Genomic DNA, 25,694 nt, shown 5'->3' with positions numbered 1-25,694 from the left:
TCAGGCCATCTTTCAGGCAACATGGGAGCCATTATACTGGCTTTGAAAAGTGTATATTAGTTTGGCAAGTTAGGTGCTTTATTCTAGGTCATGTCATTCATTGTACGTATGTATTAATTTCTCCCGGTTAAATATCTAGGGGCCATCATGCTGGGTCACAGAGTGTGATAAACTCACCTTCAGTAGATGCCACCTCACTCTCTTCCAAATTCAACTCAGTTTACACTTTCAGCAGCCGCATGTAAGAATCCTGCTGTTCCCCATCGTCACCAGCACTTGGTGTTCTCTGTCCTTTTCATTTTAGCCCTTGTGGTGGGTGTGATGGTATTATTATATTTTTGTATAGATAAAACGTGTTTTCAGCATTTTTTTCCTTGAGAAAGGTGACAGTTACTGAATAGAAGCTCTATAGGTCGAGCTCTAGGGATTCTCATAAAAATAATTACTGAAGCTGTAACCCGTGCTCATTCTGGATATCTGCCTGACTAGAGCCCAATGCCCGAATGACTGATGAACACAGTGTTTGGGGCTGTTTCTGGCGATATCTTACTAGTGACATTTAACAGTAATCATGTTTGTCCTGTGGAAATGTATTGACCATTTCATTTAGTCTCCATAATCATCTATTTGGAGATCTATCTGGGTCAAGAGTTAGTGACATGAAATTCTTGGGAAATGGGGACAATGTAGTTAACATTTTGTTCATTACCTCTTTGGGTTAATATCATTTGTTATTTTTTTTTTGTTTGAAAGTATCTCTGATTAATACCAGCATTATTGACTGGGTAGATAAAGTTAAACTTAAACATTCGAGGCCCTCCCCTCCTCCCCCCCCCCCCCCCCCCCGCCCACTGCTACAGCTATTTTCTATTGTGACTATATGTTGCAGGCAAAAGCCCTGGTTTGAAATCTGTGTATTTAATCTCTAATGAATTACTATTTCTCATTGATTTTCCATATGTTCTAAGATTATTTTTTGTGCTTCAAGTATTATATAATTAGCCTATAATTCTATTTTTCTACCCTACGATTGCTGAGAGAAACAGTGTGGTCATTTTTCTTGCCAATATTCTTTCCTACTCATGTTCAGGCCAAGACATTTGGTTTCTTACTGAATCATAAAGCTATATTTTTTGATTGCTCTAAAATCAAAGCTGCTGGCTTCAGTATATTTAACTCCAGAATTCTATGCAGATTGTGTGGCTAATTACCATAAAAATTAATTATGGCTCAGAAATGAGACCAGTGTATCCCCCACCCCCTCCCTCCCCCCTCCCCCATCAGAGTGATCCATTTATAGAATTAGGCTTAGGAGACAGCCACAGAAACAATGCAATCATTTTGTGAAACCAGGATCCGTTTCCACCTATTTCTTTTGTGGTCTGGAAACTCAAAGTGCTGAGTTCAATCAGTCTGTGATGGATTGCATATTAAGAGCCTCTTACTGAATAAGCATGGATAGGATTTTTTTACATAGTCACTGGGTAAAGAGTTTCTAGTTTGGGGATTTACCTCTTCCCCTGGTATTCCGGACACTGATTAGTTCATTACCTGTAAATTGCTGCATTTGATTTGTCTCGCAACTCCAACCTTACGTACCTTATTACAACCTTATATAATAAGGTAAAAATCTGCTTCAGGACAGGAAGTCTGTCCAATTTCTTTAATATTCAGAAATGTCTACTAGATGGATGAGTACATACTAAGTGTTTATGTATATGTACTTAAATAAAAAGGTATAAAACTATATGTGTAGTATAATCCTAATTATGTAAATAAGTCTATGTGTATCACACATACACAAATGCACAAATATGGAAATAGCAAAATATTAAAGAGCGATTATTTGCAGGGTACAATAGTGGATATCATTTATTTTCTTATCTGATTGTCTCTTTTCTCTTTTTTTAAAACATAGCATATATTACTGTTATAAGAAAAAGTTTTAATATAAAATTTGAAAATGAAGATGTAATATGAAGGAGTTCATCTAATTTACGTTAGATACAGAAACAGCAGAACTCTTAGAGCTGATCCCTCAAAATTTCTTGATTAAACTTTATCTAAGTGCTATATAATGGATGCAGAAGCCAGGATTCTTCTCCTTGGTCCAATATGTAAATCAGCATAATAACCATGAACGGAACATTTTTGTGGTCATTCTGTTGTAGTGTAGGAATCCAAAACTGATGCGTTTACTTACTATTCGCATTTACAGGGACACTGTAACTTGAGTTTTTTCTTATTCTTTATAAAAAGAATTAGTCATTCATAACCTGTCTAACATTTTGTCTTTGTAGCAAATTTCAAATATGCATTTTGTTTGAGTTTTCCATTTTTCTCGTAGTAGTGCGAGTATTTGTTTTTAAATGTGACGACTCTTGAACCTTACTTTCCTTTTGCATGTCTGGTCATAGGTAAAGCATCAGCATCATTCTTCTTGTTCCTCAAGCCAGGAAACCTGAGGGTAATTCCAGACTTTCCTTTTTCTTTCATGTCTCACATGAAACTCCTACTTAGGTAACACTGAATCGAAGGACACCTTCGGCATCTGTTTCCTCTTCTTCCTTCCCACTCTCCCCGGTTCTTTGTTAATTTTTTTGCCTAATCTATTTGAACTGCCACACTGCTGATCCCTCTGCTTCCTGTCCTTCCCTGACCCTCCCAACCATCCCTCCACATTCTTCCTGTATGATCCACCCAAATAGAAACCCAGTGTGACGCTCTGTTCTAGCCTGTCTGTGACTTCCAAAGGTAGTTCCTTATCTCGTACCACTTTGTCCGCTCACCAGCCATGAAGCAGGTCCGTGCCTTTCAGCTATGCCATGTTATATCTTACCTCCGTGCCTTTGAACTTGGAATTCCTTCTGTCCCAAGTGCTCTTCCTCTTCTTGTCTGTTGACTCCTGCTTATTCTCTAAAACCCATCTAGAGTCTGGATGGCCACCTTTCCAGATAAACCCACGGCTAGCCTTTTTCTGTGCCATCCTATCTGACACACACTTTTATTACTGCACCGCTAGACCGTGACCCCTCCCCCAAAGAGTGTATCCCTCCTTCACCCCATGGTGGCTCTCGGAAGCACGGGATCATTCTCCTATTATCTGCCTGACATTTAATTGAGACCAGGTCCCCATTTTGATACCTAACCCATTTCCTCCCCTCCAGAGTGTATGCATTCATGTTTCCTTTTTATAGGTATTGAATATTATCATCGACCCTACCTACCCTTCCAGTTAATTCCATAAGATGGGAAAAATAGGCAGAAGTTGTTCCCTAGGAATCACCATAGTATTTTGAATGGCAAAACTAAATGGCGATCTAGAGAAGAGCCCTCTGACCCTCACCTTCTTTCATATTTCCCCGCACCCAGTCACAGGCAGTGAAGCTGGAGCGGTGGCCCCCGCCCACATAGGGGACTCTAGCCATGGGTTTGTCACAAAGAACAGGACCTGGAGGAGACTGTGCTAAACTGGTCAGGTCCAGAAGACAGACAAAGGCAGAACAGTGATGCTGCTTCTGCGTAACCCGGGACAGCGGGTTCACGAAGGTGAGCCTCTGTACCTCTCACGGGAAGGAGCAAGTCAGGAAGCTGAGCGAAAGGCCTGAAGTGTTCGCTGCGTTTCCCCCTGTCCGTAGCCTGTAGAGGAATGGAGGCTGGGGCTGGCACATGTGCTGAAAGCCAGAGGAACGATTCCGGCGAAAATGTAAGGCTTTTCACTAAAAAGACAGATGTGTCAACAGCAGTGGTGCCACGTGCATCAGGATGATGAGTCCTAGCCCGGCGGGGAGAGGTGGGGAAGGGGGGACCCCTCGGCAGGTGGTCAGGGTGTCTGTGAGCCCTCCTCCTGGTACTGCTGCACACTTTTACGGGCCCTGAATCTAAGCAACAAGCCCTAGAACTCAACCTAGGAAGGGGGTTTGGGAGCAAACACTCTGATGGCAAAGGGCCCATCCTGCCTGACTCTGGAGGGTCCCACAGAGCTCCTTTACTTCATTTTGTAGAACCTGATGGCAGTGATTTAAAGTGGTCCCTGGGCATTTATTACATAGTCCATCCAAGTATGCGAGGGGATTGCCTCTCTACCTGCTACCAAGCAAGGAAGATAGTGTAACCCACTGTAGACTGGTCTGCAAGCAACAACAACAACAACAAAACACCAAACACTCACACAACAACAACAAAACAATCCTGACCCTTATAGTTTCCATGGGTGTACTAAGTGGGCAAGGAAGTTGGGATTAATATATCCTTTAAAGAGTGGGCGTGGTGGCAGGACCCAGTGAAGGTAACAAAACATAAGTCACGGGGAATTTCTCTTGAGTGAGCCCTCCTAAGGCTCTGGGAAGTGGGCTGAAGTGGGTTCACAGAGTTAAAAACCGGGTGGAGAGATTTGCAAAAGTAAGATATTTAAACTGTGATTGGTTAAGACTGCTGGCTCCTTCAACTGTGACTTCCCTTCTAACGGGTCCTTGTGTCCAGGGACATTGGGGTGATTCAGATTTAGATTTTAGCAATAGTGATACTACAAACACCAAGTATGTCAGTGTATGAAGTTGAAAGTTTTAAAAGCATCCCAGAGAAGAAGAATTTTTTGATAAAAGATATTAGAGGAAAGACTAAGTTATCTTTCTATTCTCCCTCTATAAAATATAACACTTTTTGCCCTAACCAGTTTGGCTCAGTGGATAGAGCATCGGCCTGTAGACTGAAGGGTCCCAGGTTCGATTCCAGTCAAGGGCAAGTACCTTGGTTGCGGGCACATCCCCAGTAGGGGGTGTGCAGGAGGCAGCTGATTGATGTTTCTCTCTCATCTGATGTTTCTAACTCTCTATCCCTCCCCCCTTCCTCTCTATAAAAGATCACCAAAATATATTTTTTTAAAAATAACACTTTTTGTGTGTGTCATGGGAAGAGTAGTATGCAGCCAAAAACACAGGGGAAAAAAGCATCATGGACCCTTGTCAGTTAGTTAACACACAATTGTTATTAATTTCTAGATTTTTGTGGGATTTGCAGTATCTGTCAGCATTTAATAATGTGAATGTATGTGAACAGTTTTATTTATTGCAGGTAACTATTTTTTGAACCCGCTTTTATAGTTGTAAATTTGCTCCCTTTTCCTTAAAGAGGGGCCCCCAAATTGTATAAGCCTTAGGCAGTGGAATCCCAGTCTGTCCCTGAATAGGGGCTATTTGGGGGAACATTTATGTTTTACTACCTTTTGCTGCGCCGTCTCTCCATTGCTCTTCAGGCAGAGACCTGCTCCAAACAGCATGAATTTGCTAGGGGTGAAACAGAGGATATGTTATCGTAGTGTGTGATAGCAAATGCCAAAGGCACGTGCGCTCTAGTTGTTTGAAACTGGCCTTGTAAACAAATATAGGCAGGAAAGCTACCTCTCACCCATGGGTATGTAATACAAGAACCCACGCTTTGGGGAAAATGACTGTACTTAAATGTTTATTGACTTAATACAACATCCCTTTTCTGCCTATAAATCACTTTCATTCTCTCTTCAGTTGTTAATAAACTGTGAAAATTAGCTCAGAAACGAATATAAACAGACCTTAATAGGCTACGAGTTTGATTTCTTTCTCTCTTTTTTTTCTGCCTCCTTGACGCCCCCCCGCCCGCCTCCTGCCTCCGTATCACATTTATTTCACAATCTCATCTCTTTCAGTAGGTTACCTGTTGGAATGCTGAGGGGTCTGATTTCCTCTGATGTATTCCATTACTTCCATTTATTTCCCAAACGTGGATCCTTGCTTTACATTTCTCCTTTCTCCTTAGGGCCTCCTAAGATTGTACAGTGGTTTCCAACTACCGTCTCTGCAGTGCTGATTTGGTGGTGGGAGCGCATAAAACTTTACCGCCATTTAAAAGGGTGACTGGAGATGTCTGGCAAGTGCTGAATATTCACCTATGTTATTGCTCGCGTTCCCATTAAAATCCAGCCCGTTCCACATGCAAGGGTCCTTTCGAAAGATGAGAGGGAATCTGGAACGAGTTAGTGTGACTAAGGTTTTTGTGCCGGTGCCAGATTTTAAAAGCTGTATAATGTTGAAGTTTTACCACCTCTATAAAGCATTTCCCAGTAATTTTAGTCCACATGGATGGCTCTTCTTCTTGACTGCCTGAAGCACATATGGTCACTAGCATTTATGCCTTGTGGAACCGCTGAACTAACTGGACCTTTACAACCTCCAACTTATCTCCTCGTTGAACGCACTTAAAGCTGTCTACTGCGTGACATTTGAATGTATACTTCCAAAAGCTTCTTGTTGTTGAATATATTAGTCCTGAGGAGGCCATGTGGAAATATGGAAAATATGATGAGATCTTGAAAACTTCACTTTAAAATCAACACATAGAGCAGAAATATACAAAAGGCTCCTTTTAGTGGTTGAATGGCCTGGGGGTAGGTGAAACTCGCCTGTAACTTGACTACATGTTCAAATATTTAAACAAGGTGTCAATCAGAATGGGTGCAAGTCAACATGGAAGCCTAGAGACAGTTAAGTCATTAAGGGCAGTGTTTGCAGTGCCCACCCAAGTTCTGTCTAAGATGGGAGAGCCTCAGCCAGCTGAGTTATGGTCTGTCTGGTGACCTGTGGTTCTGATTAGTGAAGGAAATAATTGTAGCCTGTAGACCATGAGATTTTCCATCTCATTGATAAGAGCACTTCTATTGTGAGATTAATCAACCAAATGCTATGAAGTGTTTAATACATAGAAACCACTTCCTCTGTCTCATTTCCCAACTCAACAAGCACATGACAATATGGAGGATTTACATTTTAAGTGTAGGGGGGTCGTCTTAAACCAGGACATAATTTGAAAATTGTATGTAGTGGAAGTTATGCTTGGAATCTGTTGAATCACTTTAAATTACTAGGACCTAGGTAGGCCCTTAGAATAACTCAAAATCTAATGTATTTCTTTCCTTCTCCTTACCTTCCTTCCTCCTCCCTTGCCCCCTCTCCTTCCCTTTCCTCTCTCTTCCTTTTTTTCTTTCTCTTTCTCTCTCTTTTTTCTTTCCCTGAGCCAGTTGGAATCTACAATTTCTTTGAAAGGTAGGAATGAAGGGTAATGAGTACCCAAAGAACTTCGCCCTATATTATAATCTTATAGTGTTTAAGAGCATGAGATTTGGAGTCCTATGCCTTTTTAAAAAATCGTATACTTACTAGAAATGTATTAGTTACCTACTTTAAAATGTACATACTTACAAGTTATGGAAAAAATTAAATGAGGTCAGACCTCAGAGGGGAGGAGTGTGTGTGGGGGGGGGGCAAGGAAAGAGAACATATGTACATATATGCATAGCCCATGGATACAGAGAATAGTGTGATGAAGGCCTGAGGAGGAGTGGGGGCTGGATGGAGGTGGGCAAAGGGAAGAAATGAGGGACATCTGTAATACTGTCAACAATAAATTTAAAAACTTAAATGAGGTAAAATTTGTAAAGTTCTTTGCATGGGGCTTGTGTGTAAGTGCTATTTATATGGTAGCCATCAAAACAACCAACCAGTTATGTTTTGGATTCCAGAATAAGTCGGCCTCTAGAAGCCAATGGAGAGGCCATGTGGTTATAAATGTTCTGATTCCTCCTCCTTGTGAATGAATGTATGACTTGACATTTTCAGTTTTGAGGGTTCAACGTAAGTGTGTCTGCTCCGAAGAAATAACTTTTCTACCCCAAATTCATCTCATCTCAGTTGAAATGAGGTTCCTGAATTTAAGAACCAGATCTTAGACCCTAGGAAGTTCTTCTTGGGATTTAAGTGTATATTTTGAGGTCTTTTGGAGAGATCTTGCTAATTTTAATTAGGTGTATGCTGCAGGAGATTAATAGGATTTTTACATGTCAAATATAAACCATATTGTCTTATATTTTAGTTTACTTCCAGTAAAACGGGGGCTGGGGGCAGATCAGGACACATAAATACCTAACTTCTCCTAGGCATTATAAGTTAAAATTTGTTTTAGTACTAGGGAATGCTTTAGCTTCATAGTTTCTTATCTTAATTATGTATTTAATGACTATAAACAAACATTTGAAAAGAGCCTGAAATGCAGAATTCCTTTGCAGTGTGAATTATTTCATGCTTTAATTTATCTATTTTAAGTAAGATGTTCAAATACCTTTACAAGTTAGCATTTATAAAAGACTTTTCTATGGAAGAGATGGTAGCTCTGTAAAGTTGTTTTTTAAAGCTCCCCTTTCTATATCCTTTTGAGAATCTGGCCCAACCAAGCCATGAATCCTCCTCCCATGTACTGTACATTTATATAAAGTTCTTCATAGTATACATTTGGTTCCATAAATGCCGATTCAACCTGCAGATCAAAAGTATTCCAAAAAAAGGTGCATTATTGCTAACAATGTAGTTAGGCCTACTGTGGTTATTTCTGTACTGAATATGTACAGACTTTTTTGTTCTTGTCCTTACTACCTAAATAATATGGTATGACAACTACTTACAAAGCATTTACATTTTATTAGATATGATAAGTAACCTAGAGATGATTTAAAGTATACAGGAGGATGTGCATAGGTTATAAGCAAATACTATGTCATTTTAAAAATTTTTTCAAACATTTATTTTATTGATTTCAGAGAGAGTAAGAGAGAGAGAGAGAGAGAGAGAGAGAGAGAGAGAGAGAGAAACATCGATGTGAGATGATCAGTTGCCTCACAAATGCATTCCAACCGGGGATCGAACCCACAACCTTTTGGTGTATGGGGCGATGCTCCAACCAATTGAGCCATACCAGCCAGGGCATACTATGTCACTTTATACAAGGGACTTGAGCATGGAGACTTGGATTTTTGATAGCTGGGGAGGGTCCTGGAACCAATCCCCCATGGTTACAAATAAAAAAGCTAACTTTGGTAGTGCTCAAGTACCTCCTGAACTACGGGTTTTCTTTGTTACTCATAAAGAGCCTTCGTAAAGATTGGACTTTTTCCTGCTTTCATTGTAGCCAGGAGTGAGATCCTAACTAGTCTATGTATGTAGGCATACCTGTGTGTATATATGTACGTACAGATGTATGGATGTGTGTGAATGTAAGTATTTATGCACTATGTAATTTTTGAATTCCTTTTCCTATCATAACAAGGAAGAGTTTTTCCCCCCTTTTATTTTATTTTTTATTGTTGACATTATTATAGATACCCCTCATTTTCACACCCACCCTTTGCCCACCTCCACTCAGTCCCCACCAACATGGAAGACTTTTAATGAGACAATTGGATTCACTGAGATTTCTTTTTAATAGAGGGAAAAACATGAAATAAACAAAGAAACAAAACCCCAAGCAAACAAAAAAGGATTCAATTGAAGACATAAATGAAAAACTCAATCTATTATTTTTATGTTTTTCCAGCTTTATTGGAGTATAATAGACAAAAAAAAATTGTTAGATATTTAAAGTTTGCGTCGTGATGATTTGATATATGTGCATGTTAAGAAAGGATTCCCTCCATCTAATTAATAAGTATATCAATCACCTCACATATTTATCTTTTTTTAAAAATTATTTTTGGTGAGAACATTTAAATTCTACTCTTTCAGCAAGTTTCAGCCATGCAATACGGTGTTATCAGCATGGTATCACTTATACATGGAATTTAATACTGTTGGTGGTGATAACATTTAAGTTCTACTCTCTTAGCGAATTTCAGTTGTGCAGTGCAGTGTTATCAGCCTGGTATCACTGATACATGGAATCTAAAAAAATAAAATAAAAGTCAAACTCATAGAAATAGAGTAAATTGGTGGTTGTCAGGGCTGGGAGGCGAGGGGGACAGGGAGAGACTAGTAAAAAGGGAACAAACTTTAAGCTATAAGATGAATGAAATCTGAAGATCTAATGTACAAACGTCAATCTTTTATAATTTTAAATGATTATTATTTTTTGGCAAGCTTAATTTCCTCAGTCATTTGTAACCCATTGAAATTGTGACACATAAGAAATTTATGAAGATAAATTAACGAAATACACTTTGACACTTTAAAGTAACTAGCAGGAATGATCTCACCCTTCAGAAATGTCTGAAGATTGCCTTTATTTTCTCAGCTGTTTCACACTGGGGAACTCTCGTCACGTTGAAGGTGTGGTAGTGTTATACAAGTTTTAGGTGTTCATAGAGTTGAAGTTGAGGGTCACTGTGTCATCAGTTCTCTGTAGTGTTCCCACTGAACCCAAGTTTCCTGATGCCCTTCCAATTTCTAACCCCTCTTGCAACCCATTTTCTCTCTAGGAACTGGGTGAAATTGTAGTGCCACCCAGCCAGCGTGGCTCAGTGGTTGAGCATCTACCTATGAACCAGGAGGCCATGGTTCGATTGCTGGTCAGGGTACATGCCTGGGTTGCAGGCTTGACCCCTAGTAGGAAGTGTGCGGGAGGCAGCCGATCAATGATTATCTCTCATCATTGATGTTTCTATCTCTCTCTCCCTCTCTCTTCCTCTCTGAAATAAATAAAAGTATGTTTAAAAAAAATTGTAGTTCCACCAGAAAAATACATGCAAACCTTATAACATGGATTTCTTATTTCATGTTCTATACAATGACTCACAACCACGCTTGTTTATGAGCACTTACTGTTGGAATAGCTCACTCAGGAATTTTCCAAATTAAGTAGGCATAAAGTACACAAAGAATAATACAAATGGATATCATCAGTGGAAGGTCTTCTCAGGAGACCTCAAAGTGTGACAGTCTTTGGCAGATTTGCTAAGATGTGCAGACTGTGAAACTGGTTTTGTCGGCACTCTAAGAATGGACCCATTCTTAGAAATAGGCTCTTATTAACCACAGTCACAGCAGTGTTGTCTAAAATAAGAATACCAACTCGGTCATCTGTGATGAGAAATCTAATTTCCATAAATGTAGAACACTCTTATCAACATACCTAGTACATCCTCGCTATAGGGACACATACAAGGGGGCAAATCATTATCTGAAGGTTCTCTGCTTAGGACCACTGTGATTGATATATATGTTTATTTTCACAGGATGATTTATTTCCCCCTTTGTGTAAGTTTTGGTGGGAAGATGCTGTAAGGAGAGCTTCATGACTTTAAATTCTGTTGTATCTTCAAGCTGCACCTCTCAGCTGAACCCCAGGTCCATATATATATATATAACAGCTTCCTTGCTATGTACCCCTGGATGTCTACTAGATATCTCAAATTGAGGATGCCCAAGCTGAGAACCTACATTCTCATCCTCACTCCACCATCCCTTTAAATCAACTCTTTCTGCTCTCTTTTCAATCTCAGTTAATGGCAACTGAGGCATCATTTTCAGACCCCCACATCCAGTCTTCAGTGATCCCTGTCAATAAACATCTGGAGTTGGCCACTGCTTGCTGCCCACTGCCACATCCCTGGTCTGGTTACCATCATTTCCCACCTGGAATATTGCATTGGCTTCATATCTGATCTCTACAGTCTGATTTCAACACTAAGGCTAGAGTGATCCTTTTTAATATATATATATATTTAATACACACACACACACACACACACACACACACACACACACACACTAATGGCCCGGTGCATGAAATTCGTGCACAGGAGGGTGTGTGTGCGTGTGTGTGTCCCTCAGCCCGGCCTGCACCCTCTCCAATCTGGGACCCCTTGGGGGATGTCCTACTGCCGCTGGGGATCGGGCCTAAACTGGCAGTCTGACATCCCTCTTGTAATCTGGGACTGCTGGCTCCTAACCACTCACCTGCCTGCCTGCCTGATTGCCCTAACCATTCTGCCTACTGGCCTGTTCACCCCTAACTGCCCCCTGCCGGCCTGATCACCCCCAACTGCCCCCCTGCGGGCCTGCTCACCCCACCTGCCCCCCTTCACCGGTCTGATCACCCCCAACAGCCCCACCCACCGGCCTGATCACCCACAACTGCTGTCCCATCCTGGCCTGATCACCCACAACTACCCTCCCCTCTTAGCCCCTAACTGCCTCTACCTCAGCCCCAGCACCATGGCTTTGTCCAGAAGAACGTCCGGAAGGTCTCCTGAAAGGTCTCCCAGTCTAATTAGCATATTACCCTTTTGTTAGTATAGATATATGTATGTATTTTATTTCAGAGAGGGAGAGAGAGAGATAGAAACATCAATGATGAGAGAGCATCCTCGATCAGCTGCCTCCTGCATGTCTCACAATGGGGATCGAGCCCACAACCCAGGCATGTGCCCTGACTGGGAATTGAACTGTGACCTCTTGGTTCATAGGTCAATGCTCAACCACTGAGCTACCATGATCCTTTTAACACCTGTCATATCATGTAATCTCTGAGGTATCAAAGTTTAGCTTGAATCTACTGTCTAAACACAGGGATATATAGGATCACAGTACTACATATTTACTCTTGAAATGAGAGTGAGTAGCATAATTTGCATGACCATGTACCTGATAGGTAACTGGGAGTTCTCAGAATTAATGTCTATGTAGAAGATAATGTTTCTTAAAGGGAAAGTAATAAAAATATTCTAATTTGAAGCTTATATGTATTATTGAAATTCAACAGTGATAAAAGCAATTGTTTAGATTTTAAACCCAACAAAAGATCCTTTTGTCAAGGACTCCTTGAAAGACATTGCTTAAGATTACTAGCACATGAGATATTAAAAAGCAGACCAACTTTTAATCAATTTTACTATTGTTTTTAAATTCTCCCCAAACACTGTATCCATTTATTAACCTGCATCCAGGGTGGATAACTCACATTGCACCCCTTAGTATACTCTTGGGTTGGGCTTTATCCTGGATGTAACTGGGAACCATTAAAACTTGTTCAGTAGGAAAGTACATGACAGTTGAGAACTGTAAATTAAGCATTTGTATTCTGATCTTGGTTATTTATTACTTGAAGGTAAAAACTAGTTAATTTGTTTTTAATGTCCCATTTTTCCAACTAGATTGTCATGTCTCTTAAGGCAGGAGATGTGTTTTTATTTATTTGCTATTCTTTATAATCTCCTGTACTATCCTTTATATTCAGTAGGTGCTCAGTACATACTTGGTGATTTCCAAGCAGATTCTGAATTATGGGCTCTATGCTATACTGCAGGGTAGAACTGAACATGAACCTGGGGGGAAAGGCTTTCCTGGTTATTTGAAGGACCATCTCTTAGCTGTATCAGAGCGTAGTGAAGTCTGTCTCTGCTCTTTCTTAGGATTGACCTTAAGTGGTTATCTTAGAGATGTGGCAGGTCTTTCTCACATAGAGACAACAAAAGCTTTAATATTTTTATATAATTTAATTCTTGACTGTCGAACTAGTGAGAAAATATACAGCTAATCAAATCATCGTTTTGCCATTTCTCATTAAACAACAAAAATACAAACATATGCATAGTTACAAATTGTATTCAATACCTTAACCATATTTCTGTCTTCCCATCGAAAGGACAAAAGATGTTCTGGGGGAATTTATTTGGATATGATTCATTTCATGTAAAATGTCTTCCAGATTGCATCAAAATGAATTAAATACCTAGGAATAAATTTAACCAAGGAGGTGAAGGACCTGTACACTAACAATGATAACACACCGATGAAAGAAATCACAAATACTAGTAAGTGCAGAGGTAGCCCCTGCTCATGATTGGAAGATTAATATTATTAAATTTCCATAGTACTGAAAGCAATGTACAATCAGCGCAATCCCTATCAAAATTCCAATGGCATTTTTCACAGAAATAGAACAAACAATCAGAAAATTTGTACAGATGTACGTACAAAAGACCATAAATACCCGCAGCAGTCTTTGGAAAGAAGAACAAAGTTGGAGGCATCGTGCTTCCTGATTTCAAACTATATTACAAAGCTACAGTAATTTAAAAAAAGCATGGTATTGGCATAAAAGCAGACACATAGATCAATGGAATAGAATGGAGAGCCCAGAAATAAATGTATACATATATGATCAATTAATTTAAGGGAGCCAAGAATGTAAAATGGAGAAAGGACAGCCTCTTCAATAAATGGTCCTGGGGGAAAATTGGCCTCCTACATGCAGAAAAATGAAACTAGGCCACTGTTTCACATCATACACAAACACTAACTTAAAATGAATTAAAGACTTGAACATAAGACCTGAAGCCATAAAACTCCTAGAAAAAAAACAACACATTGTTGGTAAGCTCCTTGACATCAGTCTTGGTGATGATTTTTTTTTTTTTTTGGATTTGACAAAAGCAAAGACCATAAAGCAAAAATAAACAAGTAGGACTACATCAAATTGAAAAGTTTCTGCACAGCAAAGGAAACCATCGACAAAATGAAAAGGCAACCTCCCAAATGGGGAAAAAAATAGTTTGAAATCATGTAACTGACAAGATGTTAATATCTAAAATATGTAAAGAATTCATACAACTCAACAGCAAAAACCCAAACAATTAAACAATAGGCAGAGGATCTGAATAAACATTTTTCTAAAGACATATCGTTGGCCAAAAGTTGTATGAAAAGGAGGTGCTCAGCATCACTAATCATCAGGGAAATGCAAATCAAAGCCACAATAAAGTATTACTTCATACCTGTTAGAAAGGGCTGTTATAAAAAAGACAGGAACTAACGGGTGTTGGAAAGGATGTGGAGAAAAAGGAACCCTTCTCGTGGGACTGTAAATTGGTGCCGTATGGAGGAAACAGTATGGAGGTTCCTTAGAAAATGAAACTACCTCAGAACTACCACAAGACCCAGAATCCTACTTCTGGATATTTATCCGAAGAAAACAAAAACACTAATTTGAAAATATATGTGCACCCTCATGTGTTTGCAGCATTATTTACAATAGTCAAGATATGGAAGCAACCTAAGTGTCCATCGACAGATGCATGAGTAAAGAAAATGTGGTACACACACACACGTACACACACACACACACACACACACACAGATGAATATTATTCAGTCAAAAAAAAGGAAAGACATCATTTGTGACAACGTGGGTGGAATGTGAGGAAGCAATGCTAAGTGAAGTTAAACAGAGAAAGACATGTTCTGTACGATCTCACTTATATGTGAATCTAAAACAAAAACTGAACTCATAGATACAGAGAATAGATTAGTGGTTGCCAGAGGCTTGGGATGGGTGAAATGGATGAAGGGGGTCAAAAGTCCGAATTTCCAGTTATAAAACAAGTCCTGGGATGTAATGTACAGTATGGTAGTTATAGTTAATAATACTGTATGGTATGTTGGAAAGTTGTAAAGGGAGTACATCTTAAAAGTTCTCATCATCCATAGCTGGTGGATAGAGTGTCAGCCCCCTGGACTGAAGTGTCCCAGGTTGATTCCCATCAAGGACATGGACCTCAGTTGCAGGCTCTATCCCCCACCGTGATCCAGGCATATGCTGGAGGCAACCAATCGATGTGTCTCTCTCACGTCGATGTTTCTTTCTCTCTGTCTCTCCCCCTCTTTTCCACTGTCTAAAAACGAATAGCTAGATTTATTATATACAGCAAATCAAATCATTGTTTTGTGGTTATCATTTTGCAATACATACAAATATTGAATCATTATGTTCTATACCTGAAACTAATATGTTATATGTCAATTACATCTCAATAAAAAAGGAAAAAATATTCTTTAAGCAAAGCTTCTTTCAAATTCTGTTCTGGAAGGTGTATACAAAAATTGACTTCACTTCCATTTCTATTTAATACTATCCTCTTTCATAATACATAACAATGCATGCTGCTTTTGTGGTTGGAAACAATATTTGCATCTCCTTCCAGAGGGGAATCGACATAAGAATGTATTTTTTTTAAGTATTATGATTTAGGATACGATATAGATTTAAGCTAAGAGAGTGTCTCAGGAACACAGGAACTTATATAAAAAATAACCATTGATCCACAATCAGTCTAGTTAGACGTTTAAAAGGTACAAGAACTCTTTCGACTATCAGTTTCCTCATCTATAGAATAAAGAAGCTGGATTAGATTGTCTCAAAAGCCCTTTGAGATATAAACTGCTACAAATCAACAGAGAACCATTTTTATATTAGAACTCTTAATGTACAATTAATGGTTCCTTAGTGATTTAAAGAGCTTTTATGTCAGTAAAAATGCACCAGTGCAAAGCCTCTTATATTATTCTGGTTTTATTCCATTTGTCATTATAATAGAAGACCATTTCCAGTCTCATGAGAACGTTTCTCGTGGTTAGACAATTTAAGATTTTTTTTTTCTTTATATATGGCAACATGAGAGGCCGGGAACCTCACTTAACGGTGATCCTGTAGTTTACAGTGATCTAGTTTTATTCAGATGTTGGCAAGATCTGTATTTTCTAATAAAATGGGTTATAACTGTTTTCAATTTGATTTTTTCTTAAGTGGATAAAAAAGTGATTTGAGACTCCTGTCAGAAGTCTGGTCTGTATAGTTCCCAACTAGTAATATTATGATACATGGTAATCCCTTTGTGAAAGCCTCGTGAATGGTGATGAATTGGAAACAGTATTAGGAGCAAATCAAAGCCTGCTTATATTCCGTACCACTTGAACACATTGCCTTATGAAAATGCAACTAAATTAGAAAGTCTTCCATTTTCATAAGCATGCCGAGACTTAGTGATTTCCATGCATAGCTGGTAGACAGTAGGATAGACTTCCGGTGATGATGTATCACACCTTCTCTCGCTTGGGTTTGAGGGAAAGATATATTTGAGATGTATTATACTTTTAGAAAAGGGTGTATAAACATTGGTTTTACTTCCATTTCTGCTTAACACTGTTGCATTTCATTGTTAAAGTGGAGATACTATACAATTCTTGTTTTCTAATTATTTTCCTCCTGTTCAGTTGAGAATTATTTATGGCCACATTGTGTGTCTTGCCCTTAAAACAAATATTCTGCCCATCTCTTCAGTTTCTCTTGTCCTTTGTTCTCTTTAGTCTCCACATCAGACATTATCCTCAAAATTACTGTCAATCAAATTTACCAAATGCTTTCGCAGACAAGTCAGTCCTTCCCATTTCCTTGAGTTAGGCAACCATGTTCTATGTTTAAGATACAAAAATGTCAAGTCTGGTTATTAATATACATGTCCTATTTGTGGTCCATTATTAGTTACAATCAGTCTGATTTCTGTAGCCATCCTATCTAATAAAGAGGGAATATGCTAATTGACCATCACTCCGTCACAAAGATGGCTGCACCCACAGCTGAGGCCAAGTTCCCATAAGGAGCCTTAACAAGCAATCAGCAGGGACCTGAGGCTATGCCCGCCCCCACCCCCGTGGGGCTTGACAGGGGACCTCAGGCCACGCCCCCCACCCCGGCGCCAGGCCAGGGGAACTGAGGCCATGCCCCCTCCTGGTGGGGCTTGATGGGGGACCTCAAGGTGCGCTTCCCGTCCTGGTGCTGGGCTAGGGGACCTCAGGCTGCTCCCCCCACCCCAGCGACAGGCCAGGGGACCTCAGGCCGTGCCCCCCACCAGGTGGGGCTTGACAGGGGACTTCAGGCCATGCCCCCCACCCAGCACCAGGCCGGGGGACCTCAGACCACACCCCCCGCCCCAGCACTGGGCCAGGGGACCTGAGGCTGCTCCCCCCTGCCTGGCTGGGCTTGACAGGGGATCTCAGGCTGTGCCCCCACCCAGCAGGGCTTGACAGGGGACCTCAAGGTGCACCTCCGGTGCTGGGTCGGGGGAACTCAGGCCGCACCCCCCACCCAGCGGGGCTTGATGGGGAACCTGAGGCTGTGCCCCCTGCTGGTGGGGCTTGATGGGGGACCTGAGGCTGTGCCCCCCTCCCGGTGCTGGGCCGGGGGACCTGAGGCTGCGCCCCCCCCACCTGGCGGGGCTTTATGGGGGACCTCAGGCCATGCCCCCCACCCAGTGGGGCTTGATGGGGGACCTCAAGGCATGCCCCCTGCCTTGGTCTGGTCTGGGGGACCTCAGGCCACACCCCCCATCCTGGCCCTGGGCCAGAGGACCTGAGGCTAAGCCCCCTGCTCAGTGGGGCTTGACAAGGGTGGGACTGGCCGGGTCTGGATCTAGCCCAATTGGGGAGGGGGAGGCGGCCGGGTCTGGGTCTCACGCGATGTTGAGGCACATGTGGGTGGGCGGGGACTTGACTCTGGGTCACGTGGTGTGCCCCAGACTCTGACAGGAGGAAGGTTTTCATATACATTTTACTAATTTTCTTTCATCTCTGACACTTATATTATAGAGAAAGGGCAAATAGCAATATGAAATTATTTCCTCTAATTAATCCTCTTTTAATGTGCATGAATTTCATGCACCAGGCCACTAGTAGGTACATATTTGATGAGCAGAATGAGCCATATATTTTAGTTCAAACATGATATATCACTCAGAATTACATTTTTCAAAATATGGCTTCAGCTTCTTTAGACAATTATGTTGATACTAGAGGCCCAGTGCACAAAATTCGTGCATGGGTATGGTCCCTAGGCCTGGCTGGCGATCAGGGCCAATCAGGTTCCCTGCCTCCCTGCAGCCTCCTTTCCTCGCTCCCAAGCACTGTGACCATGTGGTTCCCTCTCCCCCACCTCCCCGCCCCCTCCTTCCCTCGCTCCCTCAGCGCCATGTTCTGTGCCACCCCCTGGTGGTCAGTGCACATCATAGCGAGCGATCAGACTTCTGGTCTCCCGATCGAACTCCTGAGGGGTCACTTTGCATATTAGCCTTTTATATATATAGACTAGAGACCTGGTGCACAAAATTCGTGCACGGAGGGGAGGGTTGTCCCTCAGCCCAGCATACACCCTCTCCAATCTGGGATCCCTCTCACAATCCAGGACTGCTGGCTCCCAACTGCTCACCTGCCTGCCTGCCTGATTGCCCCTAACTGCTTCTGCCTGCCAGCCTGATCACCCCCTAACCCAGCCATGGGCAAACTACGGCCCGCGGGCTGGATCTGGCCCATTCGGCTGTTCTATCCGGCCCGCGGAGCCGAAAGAGTGGAGGGTTCTCTTTCTCTCCCCTCCACTCCTTTACTTTGAATTTATATTAGTTCACACAAACACTCCATCCATGCTTTTGTTCCGGCCCTCTGGTCCAGTTTAAGAACCAATTGTGGCCCTCGAGTCAAAAAGTTTGCCCACCCCTGCCCTAACCAGTCCCCTGCCAGCCTGATTGATGCCTCATTGCTCCCCTGCCAACCCAATTGCCCCTAACTGCCCTCCCCTGCCAGCCTGGTCACCCCTAACTGTCCTCCCCTGCAGGCCTGGTCCCCCCCACAACTGCCCTCCCCTGCTGGCCCAGTCACCCCTAACTTCCATCCCCTGCCAGCCTGGTCACCCCTAACTGCCCTCCCTTGCCAGCCTGGTCGCCCTTAACTGTCCTCCCTTGCAGGCCTGGTCCCCCCCAACTGCCCTCCCCTGCTGGCCCAGTCACCCCTAACTGACCTCCCTTGCCAGCCTGGTCACCCCTAACTGCTCTCCCTGCAGGCCTGATCCCCCCCCAACTGCCCTCCCCTGCAGGCCTGGTACCCCAACTCCCCCAACTGTCCTCGCCTGCAGGCCTGGTTTCCCCCAACTGCCCTCCCCTGCAGGGCTGCCCCCCCCCAACTGCCCTCCCCTGCAGGCTGGGCCCCCCACAACTGTCCTCCCCTGCAGGCCTGATCGCCCCCAACTGCCCTTCTTTTCAGGCCTGGTCCCCCCCAACTGCCCTCCCCTGAAGGCCTGGTTCCCCCCAACTGCCTTCCCCTGCAGGCTGGATCCCCCCACAACTGACCTCCCCTGCAGGCCTTATCGCCCCCAACTGCCCTCCCTTTCAGGCCTGGTCCCTCCCCTGCCAACCATCTTGTGGTGGCTATCTTGTGTCCACATGGGGGCGGCCATCTTTGACCACATGGGGCGGCCATATTGTGTGTTGGAGTGATGGTCAATTTGCATATTACTCTTTTATTAGATAGGATAACTTGACTGTAGCTTAATATTCACCTCTGTTCAGTGTTTTATGCATAATTCTAGGGAAAATTGTTCACAATAACATATTGTCTTGAAGGATATATGAACCAGAGAATGATCTAAGGTAGGTTAAAGATTCACCTGATTTGGAATTAATTGTAGTAAGTTTGGCTAAGCAGCACCTGTTCAGGCATGCACTTTTGTTGAATGGGGAATTGTATTTGCTGCAGACACACCTGTGAACTGAAAGTTTTCTTGTTCACAGTGAGGCATTAACTCCCCTTTAGAACCCAATTTCTTAACATTTTCCAAAAGGCTACTTTTTAAGAATACACTACTTAAATTGGCTCTAACCTTAAGTATTTTTCTATTTTTAAAGAATACAATGGTTACTTTTTCTATTATCTTTGGTATTTATTATAAAAATGCATATTTTGCTGGCATTGCCATTGTTTTTTTAATAATACATTACAATATATGTCACAATGTATAATGTATAATTACAATATACAATGTTACAATTTATATAGCTAATACCGTGGTCGGCAAACCACGGCTCGCGAGCCACATGCGGCTCTTTGGCCCCTTGAGTGTGGCTCTTCCACAAAATACCACGGCCTGGGCGAGTCTGTTTTGAAGAAGTGGCATTAGAAGAAGTTTAAGTTTAAAAAAATTGGCTCTCAAAAGAAATTTCAAGCCGAAACCGGTTTGGCTCAGTGGATAGAGCGTCAGCCTGCGGACTGAAGGGTCCCGGGTTCGATTCCGGTCAAGGGCATGTACCTTGGTTGCGGGCACATCTCCAGTGGGAGGTGTGCAGGAGGCAGCTGATCGATGTGTCTCTCTCATCGATGTTTCTAACTCTCTATCCCTCTCCCTTCTTCTCTGTAAAAAATCAATAAAATATATTTTAAAAAAAAAATTTCAATCGTTGTCCTGTTGATATTTGGCTCTGTTGACTAAAGAGTTTGCCGACCATTGATGGGTTAGAGGGATTGAAATTGGTTTTGATAATTTGCTTTTTTTATAAATTGGATTTTGAAAGAAATCTAGAAAGAAAGAATGGAGTGAAAAGAGATCTCTTGAGAAATATGAAACAGACTGTACTGTCTCTGCATGTTTCACTTCACTGGTTTTGGACACTAAACTCTTGTTTTGAATATATTATTCCAAGACCGAAAACTTGAAGTTTGACCGTGAGCTAAACTAGTGCTTTACTCTGAATCTACTACAATAACTGGATGTAGGAAAAGGTTTGTCTTCGCCGTCATGGAAATAAACTTCACACCCATGAAGGAAGTGCCTGAGTCATGTGATTAACCAAAGCCAACTTCTGCACCTGGAAACCACAGTGGCATGAAATTTTAACGTTTCTGATGTCACTCACACATCTCTTTTTCTCTGGTAGGTGTTAAAATGGGTGGAGGAGGCAGTGCAGGCCTCCAAAGTCCACCTCTTATCTACAGATCACCCGGAACAGGCTGTGAACACGTGGAAAATCCCCTTTGATCCCAGCCTCAAAGAGGTGACGGTGTCCCTGAGTGGCCCTTCTCCAGTGATTGAAGTTCGCAATCCTTTAGGTGAGAAATGCCAACCTCGTATAATAAAATACAAAAGCCGTGCCAAAACCGGTTTGGCTCAGTGGATAGAGCGTCGGCCTGCGGACTCAAGGGTCCCGGGTTCGATTCCTGTCAAGGGCATGTAACTTGGTTGCGGGCACATCCCCAGTAGGAGGTGTGCAGGAGGCAGCTGATCGATGTTTCTCTCTCGTCGATGTTTCTAACTCTCTATCCTTCTCCCTTCCTCTCTATTTAAAAAAAGCAATAAAATATATTAAAAAAAAAAATACAAAAGCCGTGAAAGGTAAAAAACTTGTTGCACACTTATGTATGTTAACTTAATGCTAACTTTATAAATAAATTAAAAAATGACTGGGGGAGATGTATAAAAATAACCCCTTCTTTTTTAGTCATAGTATTGAATTAACATGTGATTTTAAAAGCTAAAACTCCTAATAATGTAAACAGATCAGAGTTAGTAACTTAATTGTACTAAACTACCCCCCCCATAATATATATAAGTTGAACCTGAAATTATATTTTTGTAATCTATGAAGAAATATTTCAGTATTTTGTTATTTTTAAATGAATCACATGAAAAAAACTTTGAAAACAACTAATTTTTTTACTGATTATCCTCTTGATAAAGTTTAAATTTTCAGATGACAGTTGTTAAAAAATAAATATATATTTTTATTAGAATAAAGTGTTAATTTACTTTGCTTCTGTATGTTAAAACCCCAAGATTTGGCTTGATTCCATTTCTGGTCAAATATTACTGTAAGACTTACATTTTTCAAGTAATCTGGTAAAGACAGAAACCTTATTTTTCCTAATATTTTCACTTAGAAATATTTTTTACTTATTGATATTTGCAAAAACGTTTTTAGTTCCATTTGGCTTTAGTATATGATACATTCTTTTTTTTTTTTAATGATGTTTAGAGATAGAGGAAGGAAGAGGGATAGAGAGATAGAAACATGGATGAGAGAGAAACGTCATTGATCAGCTGCCTCCTGCATGCTCTCTCCTGGGAATTGACCCAGTAACCCAGGCATATGCCCTGACTGGGAATTGAACCTGTGACCTCTAGGTTCCTGGGTAAACAGCTCAACTGCTAAGCCACACCTACTGGACTATGATACATTCTCTCTCTCTCTCTCTCTCTCTCTCTCTCTCTCTCTCTCTCTCTCTCTCTCTCTCATCTACTTGTGACTATTTATAAATGTGAGGGAGTAACCAGCTTTCTTACTTTATTTAAGTTGAGTCTTAGTAACTAATACGTTAAAGAAAGCAGCATAAGAAATTGTCCTCAAAGGCCACATTCACACTAGTAATCAAATTGAAACTTATAAAGCAAGCGAGACCTTTTTCTACAGGTTTTGGCCTTCTACATTGATTTGTCTGGTGAAGTAGCTTCCCACTGTCATAACACCCATGCCACCCAGGAACAATTTGTGCTTTTTACTACCTGGGTACTTCCAAGTGCCTCTACTCAATGCATTACGTTTCTACTACTTTTAAAGTCATTGACATTGGCACTGATACTTAAAAAGTCATGAATTATTATAAAGCTTTCGATCTAAACATAGGATCCATATATTTGATTTGTTTATATAACTGCAGGAGTAGTCCATAGGAAAGCCAAGGGTAAAATGAATAACTAAACTGTGATTTAACTCCAAATTTGCTTTTTCCCCCTCTAAAATCCAACTATAAGATGCTTCCGATAAATCTCAAATCAATAGGAGATGGTATTACCCTACTTCATTACACTCCCTCCTTTAATTGTTCCTCTGACAATAAAAACCTCTCCTGTGCTTTGTGGAACCAGTCAAGGTTTTACACTTTATGCAGAGATATGCCTTGAGCGATCTCCAAAAAGACATTTGTGTTGGTTTACTGTTTTGTCATCTATTAAATCTAAATGTCCCTAATGACTGCACATAACTTTTCAGTAGCCGTAATAATCATTACCTAAGATGGCTTTGGAAACATGACTATAGTCTGCCAATGGTTATTCTCATTTTAAGATCAAATCAGCATAGCAAATGAGAATCAGTTACTTCCGTTCCAATGCCCAGAAACCCTAAAATTAAGTTCTTTTTATATATAACTAAAAATAGTGTTTTGAGCTATAGAAACAAATGTCCATTCAGTAATTTATACTGGAAACGTATACAGTTAATATCCATAGCTGAAAGAAAGGTTATGCTTGTTAACTTTATGTCTTTCTTTCAGGGAAGCTGATCAAAAAGGGATTTGGCCTGAATGAGCTATTGAATATCCATAACTCTGCCAAGGTGGTGAATGTGAAAGAGCCAGAGGCTGGATTGTGGACAGTGAAGGTACTGTTACTTGACAAAGTCTACTTATTATATTATTTTCATGTCGGCATGTTCCCTAAAGTGTGTACAATAGTTTCCTTATATCTTCTTTTGCCATCATCGACAGTGCTTTCACCAAGAAGCAATGCACGTAGTGCAGTTGTTGGTCTCTTGGTCACATGAATTTGGTCGTGCTAAGTTTCGATGACCATGAAGGCATCAGTGCCACCCCAAATACACTTAAAATTCTCAGTTAGTTTTCCTGCCATCAAATCTGTAGATTGATTGAGTTATCTACCTCCTGCCTCTAAAGCAACTAGAGGGAGACTGTAGAGAATAATGGTTAAGGGGCATTAGGCTCCGGTGTGGAAGCCTGGGTTGGAATCTCAGTGCCTCTAAAAAGCTGTATTATTGCTTTGGGACCGTAGCTTCCCTGTGCCTGGCATTCCTCCCGTGTGATGTGGGGATGTCAAGATTAGTCCTTCATCTTATTAAGTTGTGCGAGAATGAAATTAAGGTGATGGAAATAGAATGCTTAGCATAGTTCCTGTTACAAAGTAAGCACTCAAATACTGTCAGCTATTGTTATTTGATGGGTCTCCATCCATTGTTTAACACAAAATGCTGCTTGTTTTCTAGAATTACATTTAAGTAGTGTATGTTCACTCTAAGAAAACATTGTACTTTGGCAATCTGGAGGAGAGAACGTACCACCGACATTCAGGATATCAGGATACCATAAACCTGGGATCCAGGTCTGCAATTGCGTGTGTGACCCTCTGTGGTAGATGTTCTTCTGAGCGCCTTGCCCATATTTCTCAGACTTTTTCGTGTGCTCTGGCCTACTTCCAACTCCAATGTCTGCATTTCTGCGTCTGCGAGTTTTTTTCCAGAACAAGAGAAGGCTGTTCTGCTGGGGAATTACACCCCTCAGGAAAGCTGTGGGAGCCCCCTCAGGGATAAGCTCCAGTTGTCCACGTGGGAGCAGGATGAACAGCACACCCTTAGTGGTCTGCTTCCCCTCCTGGATCGCTTCCCCTCTTCCTGTCAGCACCCTTTGCACCTCCCAAATAAACGACTTGTTCTAGAGTCCTTGTGGGACAACTCAAATGAAGATACCCCTTGCAGCATTTTCTCCTTTGCTGTCTTGGCTTCCCTGCATAAGCCTTGGGATTCCTGGGCTCATGCTGTGAATGACAGAGCTGCTGTGAAAGTGTGTGGGGGTGTTACACTAGGCACATTGGAATGCCACTTTTGCATTTCAGTTTTTGTCTTCCTTTTTTAATAATACTTGAAATTTCCATTGTAACTCCATTCAAATCCTAGAATATCCGTTCTTTATTCTCAGAACTCTGAGCTTTTGTAGGGAAAGTAGAAACATAATATTGATTTTTTTTTTGGGGGGGGGAGGTGGATAAGATGGAATAAGGGTATAGGTAAGAAGGCAATGTGAAATAATAAAATCTGGGGATTTCTTACTGAATAGACTGGAAATGGCCCCATTTTTCCATTTTATTCACCCAGTTCCTTGCATGTAGTAGTTGTTCAGTAATTATTAAGTGCCTTAGATTAGCAACAATGAAGTGTTTTGCTGCTATACTTTGGCAAATTTTTTTTTTAAATATATTTTATTGATATTTTACAGAGAGGAAGGGAGAGGGACAGAGAGCCAGAAACATCGATGAGAGAGAAACATCAATCAGCTGCCTCCTGCACACCTCCCACTGGGGATGTGCCCGCAACCAAGGTACATGCCCTTGACCGGAATCGAACCCGGGACCCTTCAGTCCGCAGGCCGACGCTCCATCCACTGAGCCAAACCGGTTTCGGCACTTTGGCAAATTTGATGTGATTGTTATTTTGACCAACTTGCACAAAATATCACTAG

The 25,694-nt window shown here is 41.4% G+C and overlaps 1 protein-coding gene across 1 annotated transcript in view; it reads left to right on the top strand.

Moving 5' to 3' along the window:
- The window catches only part of HMCN1 (hemicentin 1), a gene marked incomplete at its 5' end in the record, with an annotated part of 394,143 nt that overhangs the window by 130,631 nt on the left and 237,818 nt on the right, over nt 1–25,694 (top strand). Inside the window, 2 exons of the mRNA XM_080648250.1 lie at nt 21,329–21,500; nt 23,721–23,827. Coding sequence (XP_080504376.1) covers nt 21,329–21,500; nt 23,721–23,827 — 279 coding nt within the window. The remainder of the gene's footprint in view (nt 1–21,328; nt 21,501–23,720; nt 23,828–25,694) is intronic.

Source organism: Plecotus auritus, assembly GCF_963455305.1.
Source record: "Plecotus auritus genome assembly, chromosome: 12".
Taxonomy (NCBI): domain Eukaryota; kingdom Metazoa; phylum Chordata; class Mammalia; order Chiroptera; family Vespertilionidae; genus Plecotus; species Plecotus auritus.
The sequence above is the reverse complement of the archived record's forward strand: the minus strand, read 5'-3'. Positions and strand labels throughout refer to the sequence as shown.